This window comes from Zosterops lateralis, assembly GCF_965231275.1.
Source record: "Zosterops lateralis genome assembly, chromosome: 1".
NCBI classification, from domain to species: domain Eukaryota; kingdom Metazoa; phylum Chordata; class Aves; order Passeriformes; family Zosteropidae; genus Zosterops; species Zosterops lateralis.
This window is the reverse complement of record NC_139762.1, coordinates 46,880,326-46,899,189: the sequence shown is the minus strand read 5'-3', so window position 1 is coordinate 46,899,189 and position 18,864 is coordinate 46,880,326. Positions and strand designations below refer to the sequence as shown.

Sequence of the window (18,864 nt, the reverse complement as noted above, 5' to 3'; positions counted from 1 at the left end):
TCCTGGGGTTTGGATCCCCCATGTCAGCATGGCTTGACACTCAGGGGCTTTGGATCAAAGCCTTTCCAGTGACAGAGCAATGTCCACATTGCACATGAATCCAGATGACATTCTAGCTGCTCTTGGACTGTCCTGCTCTAACAGTAAAGCAAATCTTTCACTGTGGTTAATTTGATTCACATCTTCATCTGCACTCCTGAATTATGTATTTGGATTGAACATTTAATATTATATATATTTATTTTTTTCTTTTGCTTTTTGGTGATTTAATGGAGTTTGTTTCCAGTTTCCTTCTGGTTGAATAACTAAATGAAGTTTCAGCTCTTGTCTGCTGATCACACTTGGCAGAGCAGCAAGACCTAGTTAGTATCTAGAGCTCTGGCAGCACTACAGTGTAGAAATCACATCCCACAAGGGATTATTTTATTGGCTTTCTTGCTAACCTTCTTCTGTAGGAAGGCTTTTACATGACAGCTTGTCCATCAGGTGTCTGAGGTCAGCTGCCTGCTCCTGAAATGGCTGTTTTTCTCCTGCGACTGTAGAAGAGGAGTAAGTTATGTCGGTAGGATCCCTTGCTCAGTGCCTGTGTTTGCACAGAAGTTGATAGGGACCTCTTGAGATCACCAGATTACACCTCCTGCTCAGAGCAAGGTCCCATTGGCCAGGGCCACATGTCCAGTCAGGCTTTGAGTATCTCCAAGGGTAGAGGCTCCACAGCCTGTCTTAGCAACCTGTGCCAGGGTCTGACTACCCTCACAGAGAAAAGGGATTCTCTTCTCCTTAAGCAGAATTTCTGGTATTTCAGTTTATGCCCATGGCTCTCTCTTCACTACCCTCCCCCACCAAGCATTTAAAATGAGATCCCCTGAGCCCTCTGTTCAGCAGGCTGGGCAGTCTCAGCTCTTGCTCTCTCCTCACACAAATGCTTCTACTTCACTCACTTCACTAGGTCCATGTACTGGAGAGCCTCTCCTGTACTGGAGAGCCCAAGACCTGGCACTCCAGTGGCCTCACTGGTCCTGAGAAACATAGAAACAGGGTAAACTATTGAATGTCAGAGACCTCACTTTTGGGATCTTTGTTATTAACAAAGATAGAAATAGATAGAAATAGAAATAGATAGAAATAGATAGAAATAGGGTGTGATAGAAATAGAAGTTACTGACACTGCACTGGGAAACCAAGCTGTCTGTGGGGCATTTCTGCAAAGCAGTAGGGGTTGTAGGTTTTATTTCCCCTCCTGCATTTTCTTTTACAAGCTGAAGTGCTTCCCAAACAGTGTTTTCTAAACACAGCTTTTGAGACACGTTCTCCATTGCCAGGCTGGCAAGCAGCTCAGCTGTTGTGTTCTCTGCCTCAGGCTCAGGGCCAGCTTTCTAAAAGGGCTGAGGAGAGAGCAGCTATGTTCTGTGATCAGCAGCTGGCCTCACCTCTTGGCAGCACAGCTTCTTGGGTTCTTCTTTCCTTCCTGGAGGGATGCTGCAGGCACTGGGGTGCCTTGTGGCTGCTGCAAGCTTGGATGGCCTCAGGCTCCAGCACAGCAGGACAGGGGAGTCACAGGGAGATAGTGGCAGACACTGACCTGTCTGCACAGCACAGGACAGAGTGGAGAGGCTGCTGGGTGTGAACTAAAATGGTTGTGATTTGTTTTCAGCTGTATTTGGAACAGTCTCCAACTGTTACCTTTGGACTCCCTCTGGGTGCTTCTACATATAAAAACAATAAACCATGTTTTGTTTTGTTTTGTACACCATAGCCTGATATCCTACCATCTATCCCCAAGGATTTTATATTTATGCTCTCTACTAGTTTAATGACCATCCCTCCCCCTCAAGCAGGTTTATATTTATGCTCCTAGGGATGTTTTGGCTTAGCCTTGTTTGCTGAGTCTCACAGATCTGGGCTACTTCCCCGTCTATGGTGGCTTCTGAGATGGAGAAATGTAACTTAAATTTAGCTTTTTATTTTATTTTTAAAAGGAGAGACTGACAGTGGGGTTCAGTGCTTACACAGGAGCAGGAACAAACAGTAAAGCCAATAGGAATCACAAGACTCAGTGGTTCAGGGGCAGAGCAGGTCCTTTCCTTTTGAGATTCATTCTACCAATGGTCTCATTCTGCAGCCACAGAGGTGGGAAGTGTGTTCCCTCTGTGTCAGGCAGGAGCAGAGGTGTTGAGGGACTGTTCCTTGAAAAGGATGACAGGGAAAGAGTGCACCTGATGTGGAGAGAACCTCTGGTCTGAGCAGCACCCAGGCTGGTGGACATGCACAGGGAATAGAGGGGTAGGGTTGCGTTTCTTGTTTGGACTACCAACTAGCAAGTCCCACAGAAGTGTTCAAGGCCCAAAACAAGCTTTTGGCTCACAACTCCCAAATTCTTACCCACCTCTGCCTACCCAGCTCTTTCACTGACTGAAGCCAAAAGCAACCTGGCTGCTGAGGTGTGTGAATACTGTGCTGTTCTGGCCCTTGTGCTGAGAGAGACTTCAGAAAGGCAGTGCCTATTTTATGATTAACTATTTTACTCTGAACATTTGTTCCTTTTCCTGGACCTTCAGGAAAAGACCTTGACCAGATCCTGAACTTCTGGACCAGGGTGAATTGGGGTGGGGCCCATCAGTGGGGTGGGTTAGCTCAGTTCTGTTGAAGTCAGGTGTGGATGACATAGTGCTGAGGGAACTCCTTCTGTAGGCTCACCCAGTAACTTTTATTCTTTTGTTTATTTAAGTATATGTACATTTCACGCTTCATCTTTCCTCTGCTGTGTCACAGAGCCACAAGCAGCTGAGCAGTGCCACCAGAGGCACAAGATCTTACACAACATCCTCTATTTTTAATAATGTGAGGTTCGTTAGGGATTGCAGGCATCACAGTTCATTGGTTCAGACATGATCACTTCCACATTTCCTTTTCCTCAGGGAAGAGCTGAGATTTCTTTCCATTAATCTGTGTGCCTTTGGTTGAGACCACACTTTGTGGACAACAGATGTTCCACTCTGCCTCGAGTGCCAAAGGATTTAATGGAAGATCAAAAAAGTGATGCTTGTTCTGGCCCCTAGCAGATGGACCACATGTGCTCAGGACAGTTTTTCTATGGAGGCAGCCAGTGGCTGTCCCCCGTTCAATCCCTGCATCCTGGCATTCCCTGTGACCACAAAACACATGGTTGGACACAAAAAACAACATTGCCGTGGTAAGCAAGGATGAGGAGTCTTCTAGAAGTTCCTTCTCTTTGGCTTTTCAAAGAAAATTTGTAGTTCATAATGTACAGGAAGAAGATTGTAAGAATGATAGTCAACATATACATGTAGCACTGAAACTACAAGGTCAGTTTTGCCATCCTGGATCCAACAAGTACAGCAAGGGGAAAGCCACCCTTCTCTGTGCTCCTCCAGCTTGAGAAGAGCAAAACCTCTATGAAGGAATGGGGCTGGTGGGAGTTTAACTTTATGAAAACAGAGAGCAAGAGAGATACAAAAAAGAAGTCTGCAGAGAGTGACTTCTTATTTTTCAGATTTGACAGATTGACTCCTTCATGTCCTCTCTGGAAATATCCTTTGGCATCCATCTCCATGGCTGTTTTTCAGATTCACACTCCACACAAAGGTGGTCTAGCTCCAGCACCCACAACTTCCCTGATGCTCAGCATTGCCAGGGCCCATGGCTTTCAACACTCCTCCTCTTTCATTTCTGGGCTCCCATAAAAGCCCTCTGTTTATTTCTCTGACCACACATTTATGTTTTAAGGCCTTGTGGTTTATGATCAGTCAGGAATGAAGCCAGAAACGCTTCCAGCATTGCTGCTTGCCTTCACATGTATCTCAAAACATGGAGGGGACATCTGCCAAAGGAACTAAAGGATTTATATTGAGGCAAGTTGGCTTGTAGGGTGTAACCATGACCTACAGCAAAGAGCCTGGGAAAACATCAGGAACAGGGTCCAAAGTAAAGCTCAATGAAGGGCTGTGCAAATGAGACCTAATTTCACGTGCAGTCCTGCAGCAGATGAAACTTCACAGACTGATGTGAGACATGGATGGTCTTCTCTCTTACATGGGGTGCTGGAGAGAAGGAGAGAGAACTCATCCCCTCCTCAGTGGGTGAAGGAGAGGGACTCCTTGTGCCACTGCAGTTCTGCTCGTTGTGGAGGAGGTGGGAGGCAGCCTGGGAAGGACTGGCCCCATGCTGGGACCTGAGGTGCCACCTCCCCCAGCACCACCACTGCTGCCAAACAGGGCTGAGGGAGGGACCTTCCTTCGGGGTTAGCTGGTATTCCAGAATGAAATTTCCTAGCAGCAAGGGAGGAAAGGAAGGAAATCTTATTTTCCTATGAAAGGATTCCCTGCCTGTATTGTGTATGACAGGGATGATAACGGGGCAGGAGGGGGAGAATCCTATAAAGCGTATTACAGGGTGGGAGGCGCTCACTTTCTGCTTTTTCCCTCTGCTTTTGTTATCTCCAGCCTTCAGACATATCCCTGGAGCTGCTCTGAAGAGAAAGACAAGGAGAAGAAAGCAATCCAATCACATTGACACAACTCCAGTCCTTCAGCAAGCTATAGATATTTTTATTTTATAGTCATTTGAACAGCGGAAAGTTTGGCAATAGTGACAATCTCAGAAGCGTGCACTCTGCATTTGTGTGTGTGCGTGTGTTTCCAGCTTGGCTCAGACTTGATGTCTTGGAAGACCTACCACCACGCTGCTTTTAAACAAAGCAGCAAATTGGAATACTTGTCCCATGGGCAGGATCCTTTCTTGACACCTCCAGCCTGGAAGTGCAGGGTGTGTGACCCAAACTGGAGGGGTTATTTCCAAGCACTGGACTGCAAAGAACCACTGGTACCTTTTAGCCAACAGCCAGCAAAGCTCTGTTAAGCTGCCAGAGTAAATAACATTGCTGTTTATTTAATTTATTATTTTTTTCACTTTAAACTTTTCTCAATAAAAAAATCACTGAGGTCAGACCTCCAGCTGGGCATGACTATATTGGCACAGACAGTGCTCAACAGATTTATGTTTGCCAAGAACCAGCAAAGACTGGACTAGTTCATTTGAATTCCTGTCATATAAACAGGTCAGGTCATTCCTAAAGCTGCTGGAGTGAATTGTCCTGGGGCTTGTTTTCAATATATAGTTATTTTTATATAGCAATATACTCCCTAAGAGTATTACATTTATGTTATTTATGTAATACACACACCTTCTATTTCTAGTAATATTGTTGACTAACGATGCTCCAAGTCTTCACTGCTTTCCCTTTGATACTGCAGCACAAATAAAGCTTCTGATGGGATTTTTTTTCAAAGGATCTGGCAGTGGGTCTTGCTCTCCCAGTGAAGTCAGTGAAACTGGCTTCTGGCTGGTGAGAAAAGGACCAAACATGCCTCTAACTTGGTAATTCATTCATACACATAATTTGACTAGTTGGACAACCCCTTGAGCAGCTGGTACCCTGCCAAATAAGCCCAATTGCATCTCTCAATGCAAAGCAGAAGTAGCTCCATCTGCTTGTTGAGACAGGACATTGATCCTCACAAGGCTGAACTGGGACACTGTGAGGAACATGGAACTCTGACAAATTGCTGCCAGGGCTTATGGAGAAGCAAAACAAGAGAAGAAAGCAGAAATTGCCTATGCTGGTGTCCCAAGAAAGCTCAGTAAAATGGGAAAGAACACTGCAGAGTGACAGCCCTGGATAGCTGAGGCAGCTGTACGCCAGGTTGGACTGCTGCACTGGTTCTTTGCTGGAAAAATGGAGCTGTCCTAATAAATTCCCTGTGTAAAAAAATATATATCTATAAACCGTGCCTTAGGAAGAGCAGTGCAGCTGCGGACAGGGCTGGATGTGGCCAAAGGAAATGCTCTAGAGCTCTATAACCCAACAGCGAGCCGCGGCGACTCTCTCTGCGAAGGGTGACTCTACTGAACTCGTGCGTGCGGGCGTGAGGATGTACATGGAGGCCCACACACAACCACAGCCTCATCATGTACATGTACACACTGCCACAGCCTCGCCATCCTGCTGCCCAGGGCAGAGATCTGGGCTGGGGCGGGCAGGGGGAAGGCCCCGCCACTACACAATCATGAACTGGCAGACGTAGGGCAGCTGCTCTCGGCACCTCTTGTCGAACCACTTGCCAATGGCGGTCCCCGACAAGGCTGCACAGTTTTCCAACTTTCCGCCGTCGGGCTGGGTGGTGATTTCAGTCTCCCAGTTCTTGTAGCGGATGGGGGTGCCCGTCATGTCGACCCACTTGCCCTCCGTGGCCATGTCGTTGAGGCCCAGCCAGATCTCGGCCTCGGAGCCGATGCTCTTGCGCATGTAATCGTAGAGGGCATCGTTCTCCTCCCCGTTCTGGGGCGTGCTGAGCGTGCCGCCCTGGGAGATGCAGCTCTCACTGGCCTCGTGGTACGTCTTGGTCTCCGAAAATGCCAGAAAGCATTTTAGGTGAATTTTGGTGCCTTTCAGGCAAACTAAGAGGTTACATGTGAACAGAATAAAAAGACAGAAGGAGAATTTGGTTTTAAAACGGTGCCCAGGATGAGGCAGCAGCAAGCAAGCAAAGAAGCCAAACTACAAACTTAATTTCTTCGGCTGCACAGTGACCCTTGGCAGCATGGGATTCCAAGGGCCCCTCTCTCTCCTATGCAGGGTGGGACACAGCCACGGGGACGTGCCCTTCCCCTCCGCAAATCATTGGGTGAAATGGATTTTTGGGGTCCCCCTGCCACTCTTCTGGGCTCTGCTGCTGCTGGAGCAGAGGCACAACATGGTTCTCCTGCCCCTTCCCCTGGCTTTGTTCTTCCCCAGCCAGTGCTACTCTTTCTCTGATGAATTTGCTGGAAACATGGTTTGTCATGGGCACTGCTGAGTGTTGGAGTGTTTTGGGAAAAAGCCTGCATGCCAATTAAATCATCTTAATTATGCAAGATGAAAAAAAAAAAAGTATTTTTTAATAAGCTTTGATCAGAAACGTTGCGTTTGCATAGCTTGAGGTCTTCAGAGGAAATTTCTACTTGCCTCTGATTTTAGTGTTAAGGATATCAATTTATTTTGTTTTTCTTTAAGCTCTAAACCTTTAGAGTGTGGAGTACTGTAGCCAAACAATACCTAATCAGAGCCATACATTAATATCCAAACCAATTACTTCTCAATAAATGTGAGCTTGGAACTAAAGCCTTGATTTTTCTTGTGTTCCTTTTCTTTTACGGAGAAAATTCTCCTTAATTTGCATTTTCATCTCATTTCTGCTTCATGTTTTGCAAATCCTACTCCTACTGATGTTGGTGGAGTTTTCACAGAATGACTGTGGAACATGTCTGGAAGAGGGACATTTTGGGACTGTCCTCTGTGTATGTTTAATGAAGCAGGACTGACCCACAGTGCACTTCCCTGGGCAATACCATGGTGTGTACAAGAGGCCAGGTTGCCATTTCACTGGGGTTCAGACAAAAGATGCATTTGGTTAAAGCACAGACTAATTCAAATCCCATCCCTCCACCTCATAAAGGAAAAAGAACATCTGGCTTAGCACCATAGGAATATCCAAATGGGAAGCACATAAAGAGGAGGGGGGGCCAAACTGCACAGCTCCTGTCATTGACTGCCCAAGAAGGTTCACCAGCCCAGAGGAAATGCAGAGACCCACACTCTGCTTTGATCCCCCAACCTCTCTCCCCAAGTTGGGCTTGTTGCTGTGGGGTGCTTGGGCATCACTCATCAAGACATGTGGATCAATTGCAGCTGCTTTATGAGCAGCTCCTCTCTCAAAGTAAAAGTCATGTGTTCTTCAGCAAGCTCTTTACCTGTCTGGAGTGCTTGCTTTTCCTTCAGTAGAGCAACCTCCTGAGAGATGTTGTCAATCATGGCCTTCAAGTCTTCAATCATTTTGAGGCTCACACCATCTGTTGAAGAAATCAAAGAAAGAGCACAAATATTGGCTGCATCCCAGGGGAGGCAACCAAATCTGTTCCTATCATCAAAACTCCATGTTTCTTTGCCCTCAGAGAAGGATAAACAGAAGGAATCCACAAAGCCAGCACCTGTGTTCCCTTGCACATCCATCAGAGTGAGTGTTTGCTTGCCAGCCTGGTTCCACTATCAATAACAACCTTGTTTTCCTGGTTCAGGTTTTGCGGCTGTGCATCCCATGCATCTTCCAGCTGCAGGGGTCACTCTCTGAATTGCCACAGCAGTGCTGGGGAGGAGGTCACATGCATGACCACTGCAAGGTGCAGGCTTGTCTCTGGCACTCCTGTGTAGAGCAGTCATCTGGGGTGGTGCTGCACTGGGGTAGAGCTCCCAAAATGCAGGAGGACACCATCTGATGCTGCTTTGCCTGAACAGAAGTCCTGACACATACAAATGTTTTCTGGGCAACTTGAAGCTAATGATGAACAGGATTTTTTTTTCCAACTCCTCAAAAATATGCTCTCTCTCTCTATTCACAGCACACCTTCCTGGCTTTCCTTAAACATCCTAACACATGATGTTCTCTGTATGCACTCCTGGCTGCACCGACCTCTTGTCTGCCATCATCGGTGGGTTGGTAGGAAAGCATTTTGCTCACCAGGCTGATGCTCAACAGGAAGGGGTTAGGAGAGCTGCAGATTCTACCTCCACTAGATCTGCCTCTGCACCACCAGCCACCTGCCTCTGCACCAACCACACCATCCTTTGGACCATCACAACTGCCTCTTCCTCATCTCTACCTTCATCACCCCCAGTGTAGGTACCAAAACACTGCCCAGAGCCACTCTCCTGCTGTGAGAAGATGCCTCTTTGGCTGGGGAGCTGGCTCTTAAAGCCTTCATCTTGCTAAGTGTGCTGCTTCTGCAAAGCCCCAAACAGCTGTAATCAGTACTTGGTTTTCTTCTAGACAGGAGCACAGGGACCTTGAAGACGGTGGGAGATCGGTCATTGAGACACATGGATGCATCTAGCAGTTCTCATGTTGAAAGCATCTAGCAGCTCTCCTGGGGTGAAAGGAAAGGGGACAATTTGCCCATGAATGCAGTAGGAGGAGCTTCCTTGAGGGCCAAGGAGCTGAGGAACCAAGGCAGGCAAGTAGGGAAGCAGCTTGGATGCAGACCAAAACCACTGACCTAAGATTACATGGTGCCATGAATATGAAAAGCCAGACACATCAGGAGGAGGGCATTAAGCTGCTTTACTCATTGCTCAATTAACTTTACTGGATTCAGTTAACACTGAGGCACTAGATATTATTTTGCTGCCTTTGATGAAAACACTTTGTGAGAAATGTCTAATTAATCATGGGGTTTTTTCCATGCAAGCCTGTCTTGCAACAGAACAAATGTTTGAAGGTTTAAGTAACATCCAAAGGTCATGGCAGGACACTACCAATGAGTCTTGCTGGGGCAGCTCCTTATGGTGTTCCAGCTGGGTTTGCTGGTGAGTTCCCACCTTGAAAGTCCCTGCCATGAGAGGTGACATGTCTCCTTGATAACTACCTAAGAGCCTTGTCCCTTTTCAGTACCTCATTTCCAAATCCTGGGCCACAGGATGTTCCTACAGAACTGGTTGACTCATCCTTCAGCTATAAAGTGAGGACCATGGCTACATCAACAGACGTTGTGTTGTCTGTTTTATTGCCATGGATTTTGTCTCAGTGCTGTCATTTCCTCAAGGCTCACCTCCTAAAGCCAGGGATCAAGCCTGTTTACAGTCTGGGTTTTCTGTGATGGAAGCTGGCATATGGGATGCTGATGATCCAGTGGGAGCTGGAGAGGGTCCTTGTGCAGGACTGTGAGCTTGGATTAAGCCTGGGCAGGGGCAAGATCAAAAGGAGACTCACAGAATTGTGTGCCACAATAGTCTGTTGGTTTGAAAGCCTGGCCAGGAATGTATTTAAAGCTGCGAATGGGAACTCTCACCTGTTCTAATTATATGCTGAATAACAAACAAATCCCTCTGTACTTAATTTTAATGTTTTAACTATTCCTGTATGAAATTTGGATATATATATATATATATATAGGTTTACTAGCTTTGCCTGGAGATCCAAACAGCTTTCTGTCCCCTAGAGGAATGAGCATTGCTCTGGTTCCCAATGTCTGTCATCAAAGCTCTCTGGACACTGGTATTTCTTGTGACACCAGGCATTTCCTCAACGGTACCAAGTGGAACAGTCAGGTCTCATATTGCAGTCTGTCTCTGCATCAAAGGAGGAGACTGAACACACCTACACTGGATTTATAGCAGTGTAAATGTTCACAGACATTTTCAGGGAAGAGCACCCAGACAAGAATACAGTGAAATTTTGGGCAGTAGCTGGCATTAGACAAGAAACCCAAATTAGTCTCTATCCACTGAATTAAGTATCCAGACTCTGACTTCTGTCTCCAGTTACCTTAGAAATACACATGACAGCTATGTAAAGGTGCTCCTTTCCATGATCCCAGCAACCCACCACAGCTGTGATCAAGGGGAGCCCTCCTGAGGCTGATGCCTGCACCCCAAGTCATAGGCTGTCAATGCTGCCCAGGCAGGGATGCCAGTGCCTGCCTCCCCTGGGAATTCCTTTGGATGAGACCTCCAGAGCAGCCAGACAAGGGCAAATCCCACCTGGACCCCAAGACATTGTGCTCAGGGAGAGTTTGCTGAGCTACTGCATTTGGAACAATAACTGGGGAGTAATTTGAGGGCAAAAACAAAACAGCAGGCAAAGTGAGTGTGCTGTCTCAGCATTTTCTAAATACTGTGGTTTGGCTTTTTCATGTTGAAATAGCATCATTTTTCATTCTGAAGCAGATCCAAACATAAGCAATAATTACAAAAAAAAAAAAAAAAAAAAAGGGAAAAAAAGTTAAAAAAGCCCCACAACATAAAAAAGCTTGGTTTAAATCAGTGCTTTCTTTTCTAACATTTGTGGTTTGGTTGCATAGATAAAAAAAAAAAAAAAAAAAAAAAAAAAAAAAAAAAAAAAAAAAAAAAAAAAAGTCCAGCCAAACACCCCAACCCTCCAGTGGCTTTTCTGCCCCCTCCAGGGGTAGAACCAGGACAGGGGTACTGGATGCCTGGATGAGCATGAGATGGGGCCATCCTACCATTGTTCAGAGCAGAAGTGGCTGAGCCCTGGCCCCTGTGGTGGCTGGGCAGGCAGGCTTGGATGTGGAGAGGGGCTGGAGGCGAAGAGGAGCTTCATAGGGGATTTTTAGTGCTTTTCTCCCTCTTTTCCTACCCCCTGGCATTGGTAAAAATCTGCAAAATATTAACTAAGAAATACTGGAAGTTTTCAGTAAAGGCAGGGCAGCTTATGCCCTATGGGGCTGGATGGGACTGGTCAAAAAAATACCAAGTTGGGCCAAAATGCTGGGTTTTTCCTTCTTCTCCACAGAAAACATGATCTCTCCTTTGAAAAGAAATTTTGACTAAACCCTGCCCCCAGCTGGTCCAGATGGCTTGATTTTCAGGATATCCCCTGCAAAAGTTTTTAAATCAGAGACAAATGACATATAGATAAAACCAGGTTTTCTCTAAGAAATGTCTCTCTCCTCGTACCTCTAGTCAGTGCAATGCATGTATGTGCCCTATATAAGCCCAAGGTTTTTTTTTTTTGCTCTAGAAAACAGTCACAGACTGTTTTCTCTGTTATTCCATGTCCTGCAGAATAAGATGTGGAATAAGCAGCTAAGTTTGTGAATTCATAGAAAGATCTAATGGGAGAAAAGGCAAAAATTTCTCAACGATGGAATCTGACAAAAATAGCCACTGGGTGAGTGTAGACAGCAGCCTGGCCAAGTGAATTCCAGAGATGCTTCTTCCTTGCTCTCCACTTGGTTCCAAGCAGGAAAGTGCCTGACAGAAGCGGTCCAAGCCCATGCGGCTGCAGTCAGACACATCAGGCAGGCTCACATGCTGTTTCCTCACCTCACCTGCCTGCTCCTACACTTACTGTGCACTGAGTCAGAGGATGGGACAGGAGGAAAACAGGAGAAGGAGAAGAAAAGGAGAAGAAAAGGAGAAGAAACAAACCCACCAGGGAGTAGAAAACCCAGGCCCCTTTGTGTGTGCACTGCCTGAGTAGTCAGAGCTTGTGTCCGGTGTGAAATATACCCAAGGCTAGTGGTTTTAAATTAAGAACGCTGCTGATGCTTAATGGCTTGGATATTTTCTGCCTGTTCTTATCTCCAAAACTGTCTGTCATCTGCCACTTATTTCTGAGAAATGAATGAGAAGGGGTGAGGGGGATATAGAAAGGGAGAGTTTATTATAGGAAAAGCTTGGCATGAACCTTAGAGGGAACACAGAAAATGCATTCCCTCTGAAATTCAGACCAAGTTGAACAAATTTATTCAAGGTAGGACCCCACCAAAACCTTCTCAATACCCTCACTATTTTACAGAAGAGCTGCACAGACATTCCCACTGAGGAGGGGGAGAGGAAGACACTTTATTAGGCTTTTAGATGCTTTTTATGAAGTTTCACTAAAGCACTGGTAAATGCCCACAAGAGTGGGCTGATGGCAACCCCTCCAAGCCCTGTAAGTCCTCCTTGCCGGGAAGCTGCCACAGCCCCTTACCTTTCTTGGAAGCCGCCGGTTTTTGTCGGGCTTTGCCGTTCTGCTGGCCGGAGACCTGGGCGAGGCAGAGGAGGCAGAGGAGGAGGAGGAGGCAGGCTACCCGGAGCGCCATGCCGTGCCGTCCTGTCCGAGCGGAGCTGCAGTGGCTCTGCCCTCGCACGGCCGCCTGGACACCGGCTGGAGCCAGGAATGGCTGTCCCAGAAAACCTCCCGCTGAGCCCGGGCCAGCGGCAGCCTCCCGGCCCCGGGGGGGCTCCGGCGGCTCCGGCCAAGGCTGAAAACCTCCCAGAGGGATTGCAGCTCTTAGCACGCTGCTTGTTTTTGTTAAAAAGAAAAGGAAGAAAGAACAAAGAAAACAGACCACGAAGAAAAGGGGGAATGAATGTACCGACAGTCTGCTAAGCTAAACATAAGGAAAGGCTGGGAGTATAGCTGGAAGGATTTCCTGTGGCTTTTAGCACAATGCCACGAGTTTGATCTCCTATGCCAGTGATGGCAACAGCAAGGTGAGGTGTGAAACAGCGCCTGGGTGGCTGAGGGAGCAGAGAGGGACCACCTGTCCCCCGCCCCTCGGGAGGGATGCCCCGAAGGGATGTGCCGGCACCAACAGGGGCACAGGGAGCAGGGCAGGGCACTGAGCACCTCGGTTCCTCGCTTTTGAAGCATAGGAGGAACAGTTTGATTTTTGCTGCCCATTATCATGTGCACCAACCCTCACTCAAATTTAAACTGGAAAGTACATATTTTGGGGATTTACTGTTCTCCTGCCTGGACTATCCCAAAATGGGATGGATGGAGCCCAAGAGATGCCAGACACCTACATACTCATACGTTTCCTTTCCTTGACACTCAAAACTACTTTTGGTAGGTAACTCAGTACCTCCCAGTTTTCCTTGGCTCCAGATATGCACGCCTGCCTTTGCTTTGATTCATGTGCTGCCAAGCTGGAGAAAAAACCAAAATGCTCCCTTTATTGCTGGCCATGAAACACATTGCTGTGGTGTGGAGTCTGACAGCAATCCCTAGTCTCAGATTTCCAGTCTGGGACCAACCAGAGCGTTACCCAGCTGAAACAAGAAGCGCAGGGGGACTTTCCATTAGTCCCTGAAGAACAGGTCTACACCAAAAGGACCCCTCCCTGCACCTTCCAGCAGGTGGATGGAGGTATAATATTTTTTCTTGAAAAATGAGAAAAATGAAAACAAGTAGACTCAAAACACTTGTCTCCAGCTGTAACACCTATCCACAGGGGCCTTTGCCCCAATTCTGTCCAATGTAGACTGAAAATAAAAGTCCTTGACATTACAGAAGCTCATAAACCCCCACCCATCCAGCTATGGGAGCAAGCTGAAGTGTTGCTGCATTGGATCCAGCATAAGGATGCTTCAGGGAACAGCCATCCCCTGCCCAAGCTCCTGCTGAAGCTAGAGGTTCCAGTTAAATAGTGGGGCTCTCAATGGTCCTTGGCTTTTGAGATCCCGATGATTCACACTTTTTATGTAAGAGAGGTGTGGGAAGTGAGTAGAGGTAATCCTTTTTATGAGATTAACTAATAGAACTGGAAGGCATCAGCAAAATACTAAAATTATGCCAAGAAACCAAGGTTTTCTCCATGATTTTTAACATCTGTGCAATTATTATGGATTTTACTTCCCAGTTAAGGCACTTAACTCCCTGGTTTCAAGCCCAGTATCCTGGTTAGAGAGAGAGCAGCTCCTGTTAATTGCAAGGTAACTGGTTTGAGATGAAAAAGGAGAGCAGAAGAACCAATGCTTACGGAAACCATTCCAAGGACCGCAGGGAAGAAGACAGAAAAGTTTACGTGGCTTTGAGAAACCCAGTAAGTAGGCTGGGATGCTGAATTTGGAAGGCTTTCAGTTAGCAAAACAGTAGTTGGAATAAGCCTGTGAAATAAAGCTGGATGCTCCTGGCAGCAATGCAGACCTGTGATTTTGTGCCCAGCTAGGCAAGGAAATGGGCAGCGAGATCAGAGGCTATTTTGCTTTGGCTCCTAGGAAAAGAGCAGGTATGGCCAAGCCAAGAAATGAGGCAGCGCCGCCGCACAATGGCTGGAAAGTGCAAGGGTGGACTGGATAACAGTATTCACAGGGTTATTATCAAGATCACCAGTTACCAGACCTGGCCTTTCAGGGCTGTCACTAGTTCAAAGGCAGGCCACTCCAGTGCTGAATGATGCCAGCTCTTTGCCTGAAGCTCCTTCTCCTCTTGGAAGGCTCCTGCTTCCCGTGCCAGCACTGACAGCAGGAGAGCAAAGGGGAGACCCAAAGCACTTTTAGGTGTGGGGCCCTGCAGCTTGGGGACCTGATCCATGGCTGAGGCAGCACACTGGAATTCATATCTCTGCTCCCTTGAGATTAGCTCAGTCCATTAGAGCCTGGTCTGAAAAACGCCAGGTTTGTGAGTTCAATGACCTGTACAGGTCATTCACTCAAGAGCTGAACTTGATGATCCTTGTGAGTCCCTTCCAACTTGGAATATTGTGATTTGGTGACATCCACTCTGCAGGGGTAGAGGCCATGTGTCAGTGACACCACAGTGACCTCAAAGAGGAACAGGAGAGAAACAGCAGTGGACAGTAACAAACACTCTGTGAGGAAGTGGGGCTAGCACAAGAAATCTCTGATATTCATTAGCCGCTGCCTGAACTCGTGCTGGCAAAGTTCCTGATTTCGACCAGCACAAACATCGGAACAGGTTGAAATGGAGAGAGCCAAATCTATGGATCATTGTTTTGGAGACCAATCAAAAAGAAATGTAGTAACAGTTCAGGAAAGGGCGGTTTTCATAAGGACAATGATGGGGAAAACTAAGGATTTTGCCAAAATGTTATCCCCAGCATCAACTTTAAGAAACTGGCTCTGAGTCCAAGGTGGCAACCTTCCCATCATATCCCATATCAAGCACACCTCACATCCCTACCCCATGTACACCCCAAGGGATACAGGACAGAAGGATCCATTCTACAGTAGATTCTTGGGCTTTAAACTAGATGCAAATGTGGAGCACACGAGTTCAAGTAGTGTCAGTTGTTCAAAATTCTTCTGTTCGCAAAGGAGCTGCACCAAAGGACTTGCACTCCCTTTTGGTTGGAGACTGCAGCTCCTGTAGGCTAGAGGTAATCTGTCTGTCTTCACTACTTTGTGTTTGCCCATCGCCCAGATCCCAAAGTCCAAACAGCCAAAGGAAAACTGTAATGTAGTGTCTAAATTTAATACCAAAAACTCTGGAGGAATTCCTAACTGTCTAGGTCCACTGCCTGTCACAGCATCACATACGAGGTCACCACTGAACTTGATGGCCAGAATTTTTGGACTGGCCAGTGGATAGCAGTTCCGTCAGCTTAGGCTCTTACTTCATGTCATTTTCACCTTCAAGCATTGGTTTGCTTTCATATTGGTGCGGATGCTGAATTATGGATTATAAGAGAATTTCAGCTTCATGAATTCCCTAATTTTCTGAATCTAGAGAAAAATTTGCATGATCAGACAGCAGAAAGAAAGCAACCAATGGCCTTGAAAATCCTCATTACATTAAAGTTGGTCTTTCCCTAGAGGGAAGAAAGAGAGGTAGGACTTAAATCACGACTTTGCAACCCATAGGTTTCCAGCTGTGGAAATAGCTAAACTTACCATTTGCCAAAACACAGAGAGAAGGGGCAGAGAACTCCTCTGGAAGGGAGGGTCTGCAGGCTGGTGGTTCCTAGTACCTCCAGTGCCTGATCACACTGGCTTGGCTGTGGTCCTTGCCACTGCCAGCTGAGGGGAGGAAATCAGAATGGGCCTGAGAATTCTTCTTAGCCCTCTGAAGGTACAAGCTAAAGGGCTGCAGCAACTATGATGATCTCTGTCTAAATAAAGAAAAACAAATCTCATCAACAAATGGTGTGACATGAAAACTCAGCCATGCCTGTGCTGTTTAACTTACCCAAATCTTGAGATCAGGATAGCAAGAGAGATATTCACAGAGCTCGAGAGATAACCACAGCTTTATTAAAAAGTATTCCAGTCAATGAAATGGAGGTTTAAACCACCACTGGGGAGTCATTAGCAGCATGTTTGAGATTCTAATGATGTTTTGCAGCAACAGCAAAAACATCTTTGTTCCTGGATAGCTAGAAATGCAGATCCAAGGAAAACCCAAGGCTATGCAGTTTCTCTGTGGGGAGACCCATACCAAAGTGCCCTGCTGTGGCTGAGCATTATCACTGCAAGTCTGGGACTTCAACACAGGAAAAGACGCCTCTGTGAGGCACAGCTAACAGGAGCAGCTGCATTTTGCCTTAGAAGGAAAAGCTGCCTTGCATGGGTAGTGAGTGCAATTGGGCAGGAGTGCACAAGGAGACAAGAGGCTGGCAAGCAGTGAGAAATCACACAGAGGCTGATGGCTGAAGAAATTCAGTACCAGCTGCAGACGTGCTCTTGCATTTTTCTCCAGCATGTTAAAGGAACGGAGAGAACAAGGCTCTGGGGTAAGGACTGGAGTGCTCAGGTCTCACTAGTCACAGCTTTGTTTCTGCCACTCTCTGGGTGCCAGTGGCCACTTACCACAGGTGAAGTAAACCAGTGCCATAGCAGGGCTGGAGAACATTCTGCTGCTGAGGAGGGCAGTGGCATTTGCTGCAGTTCAAAGAAAAGCCGGAGGCAGTCCTAGCCGAAATGGGCAAACCACAGGTAATTGCTGTTTGCAAAGCAAATGCAGAAATATCCCATTTTCTATGTCAAATCCAGGTACAAAATCACTCAAAGAGAGACTTGCATACTCCAGTCTCATCCAGTCTCACAGAAGCTGTGAGCAAACTCTGGCTCACACCAATTTGTCTTTACAGCAGGCTGTGCTGAAGGAAGGCTTCATTTAAAGCCTGACTGCAGGTGGCACAGCCATGCTCCTCCTCATGGCCTCCACAGGGCAGAATGAGCTCCTCTCTTCTCCCCAAATGACACAATTACAGTGTTGAACTGTAGTTGCAAAATGTGGGCTAATGGGAATCCTGAGCCTGGTAAATCTGCCAGGTCCCCTCACCTACAGTCTAGCTCTCTTCTGCTTTGAGAGGAATGGTGCCCCTGTGAAACAGGTAAATTGCAGGTGTGTGCTTTTTTAAACAACACGAGTAGAAGCCTAGCAGGAGTCGCTAGACTCCTCATCTCTAGTACACAGCTTTCAGCCTCTTGACACTCCCAGCAGAAGCAATTAATTTCTGGGACAAACAGAGAGCTATCCCACTCCACAGATGTTTCCTCTTAGTTCTACTGGACTCGAGTCAATGAAAACGTGGCAGTATCTGCACAGCAACACATGGAACTTTCCACCAGCCCAGATGGGAACAGGGGCATTCTCAGCTGAAGTCTCTATTAAAATTCTGCTATTTTTGTTTGGAATAGAAGGGAGGGGTTAAAGAGAGCAAAAAAAATAGAAAATAGCCCTTAGCATGCCTGAGAACCACAGTCTCACAGATTTCTTGGCAGATACTGTATCAACTGCGAGAGCTGTAGGACCTTTTACCCCTGTCAGAGCTTTGTTTATCCATCTGGGACATGAGCTGGTAGCTGCAAACCTCCAGAGGCAGCTGAGACCAACCAGCAGCTCTGTAATACTTTTGGCTGGGCTCATTATTTACATCTCAGGGGCTGAAGCAGACCCCATCTGAACTGGGGTCACTCTCCACTGCTTTTCCATGCCAACAGATAGGAAGCAGTGGTACAGAAGGCACAGGACCCCTTGGGACCCCCAACTCACTCAGTGCCTGCACACTCAGCTACAGAAGACCTGGAGGTGGACACACACATGTAGGGGAGGCACTGCAGACACTGGCACCCCATTAATTTACAGTGTTGCTCTGAGGAAGTGTTTGGCACCCAGTCTCTCACACAGCCTGGATCTCAGAGGGCTAAATATTTGCTATCCTTATTAAGAAATGGGGAGGGAGTGCACATGTACTCCCCTCTACAGAGGCGTCAGTTTGCACACTTGAAACACAGTGATGTTTCTTTTCCCACCACCACCTCCAGCTCTCATAAAAATATATTTAAAATTAAAAGGATCTGGAGAGGGGAAAAGAAGCATCTTAAGTGATGTAACTTGCAAAACGCTTGGAGATCCTTCAGCTGGAAGGCTGTGTAGAATTACACTATTCATGTTACAAAATTCACCCTGAGTGTAACTCGGGGCAGCTTTTTGGTCTCCAACCACAAATCTGCAATAAAACATTCAGAGAATGGCTGAGGTTCAAGACTTGCAGTCTCATTTACATTAACCATTTTCTGAAACATTTAACAGTATGTGATCAAAAAACCTGCCT

The 18,864-nt window shown here is 46.8% G+C and overlaps 1 protein-coding gene across 1 annotated transcript; it reads right to left on the bottom strand.

Annotated features, from left to right (window-relative positions):
- Positions 1-3,503: 3,503 nt before the first annotated feature.
- Positions 3,504-13,793, bottom strand: CLEC3B (C-type lectin domain family 3 member B). Its single transcript, XM_083871911.1, has 3 exons — positions 12,549-13,793; positions 7,810-7,908; positions 3,504-6,477 (listed from the first exon to the last, which is right to left on the bottom strand). Exons 1-3 carry the CDS (start codon positions 12,658-12,660, stop codon positions 6,077-6,079), a joined length of 612 nt encoding a protein of 203 aa, XP_083728037.1. The 5' UTR covers positions 12,661-13,793; the 3' UTR covers positions 3,504-6,076.
- Positions 13,794-18,864: the final 5,071 nt, after the last annotated feature.

Coding starts and splice junctions, on each gene's coding strand:
- CLEC3B (XM_083871911.1), bottom strand. CDS start 12,660: ATGGCGCTCCGGGTAGCCTGCCTCCTCCTCCTCCTCTGCCTCCTCTGC. Junction 7,909..12,548: donor ACCGGCGGCTTCCAAGAAAG/GTAAGGGGCTGT, acceptor TTTCTTCAACAG/ATGGTGTGAGCCTCAAAATG. Junction 6,478..7,809: donor AAAGCAAGCACTCCAGACAG/GTAAAGAGCTTG, acceptor GTAACCTCTTAG/TTTGCCTGAAAGGCACCAAA.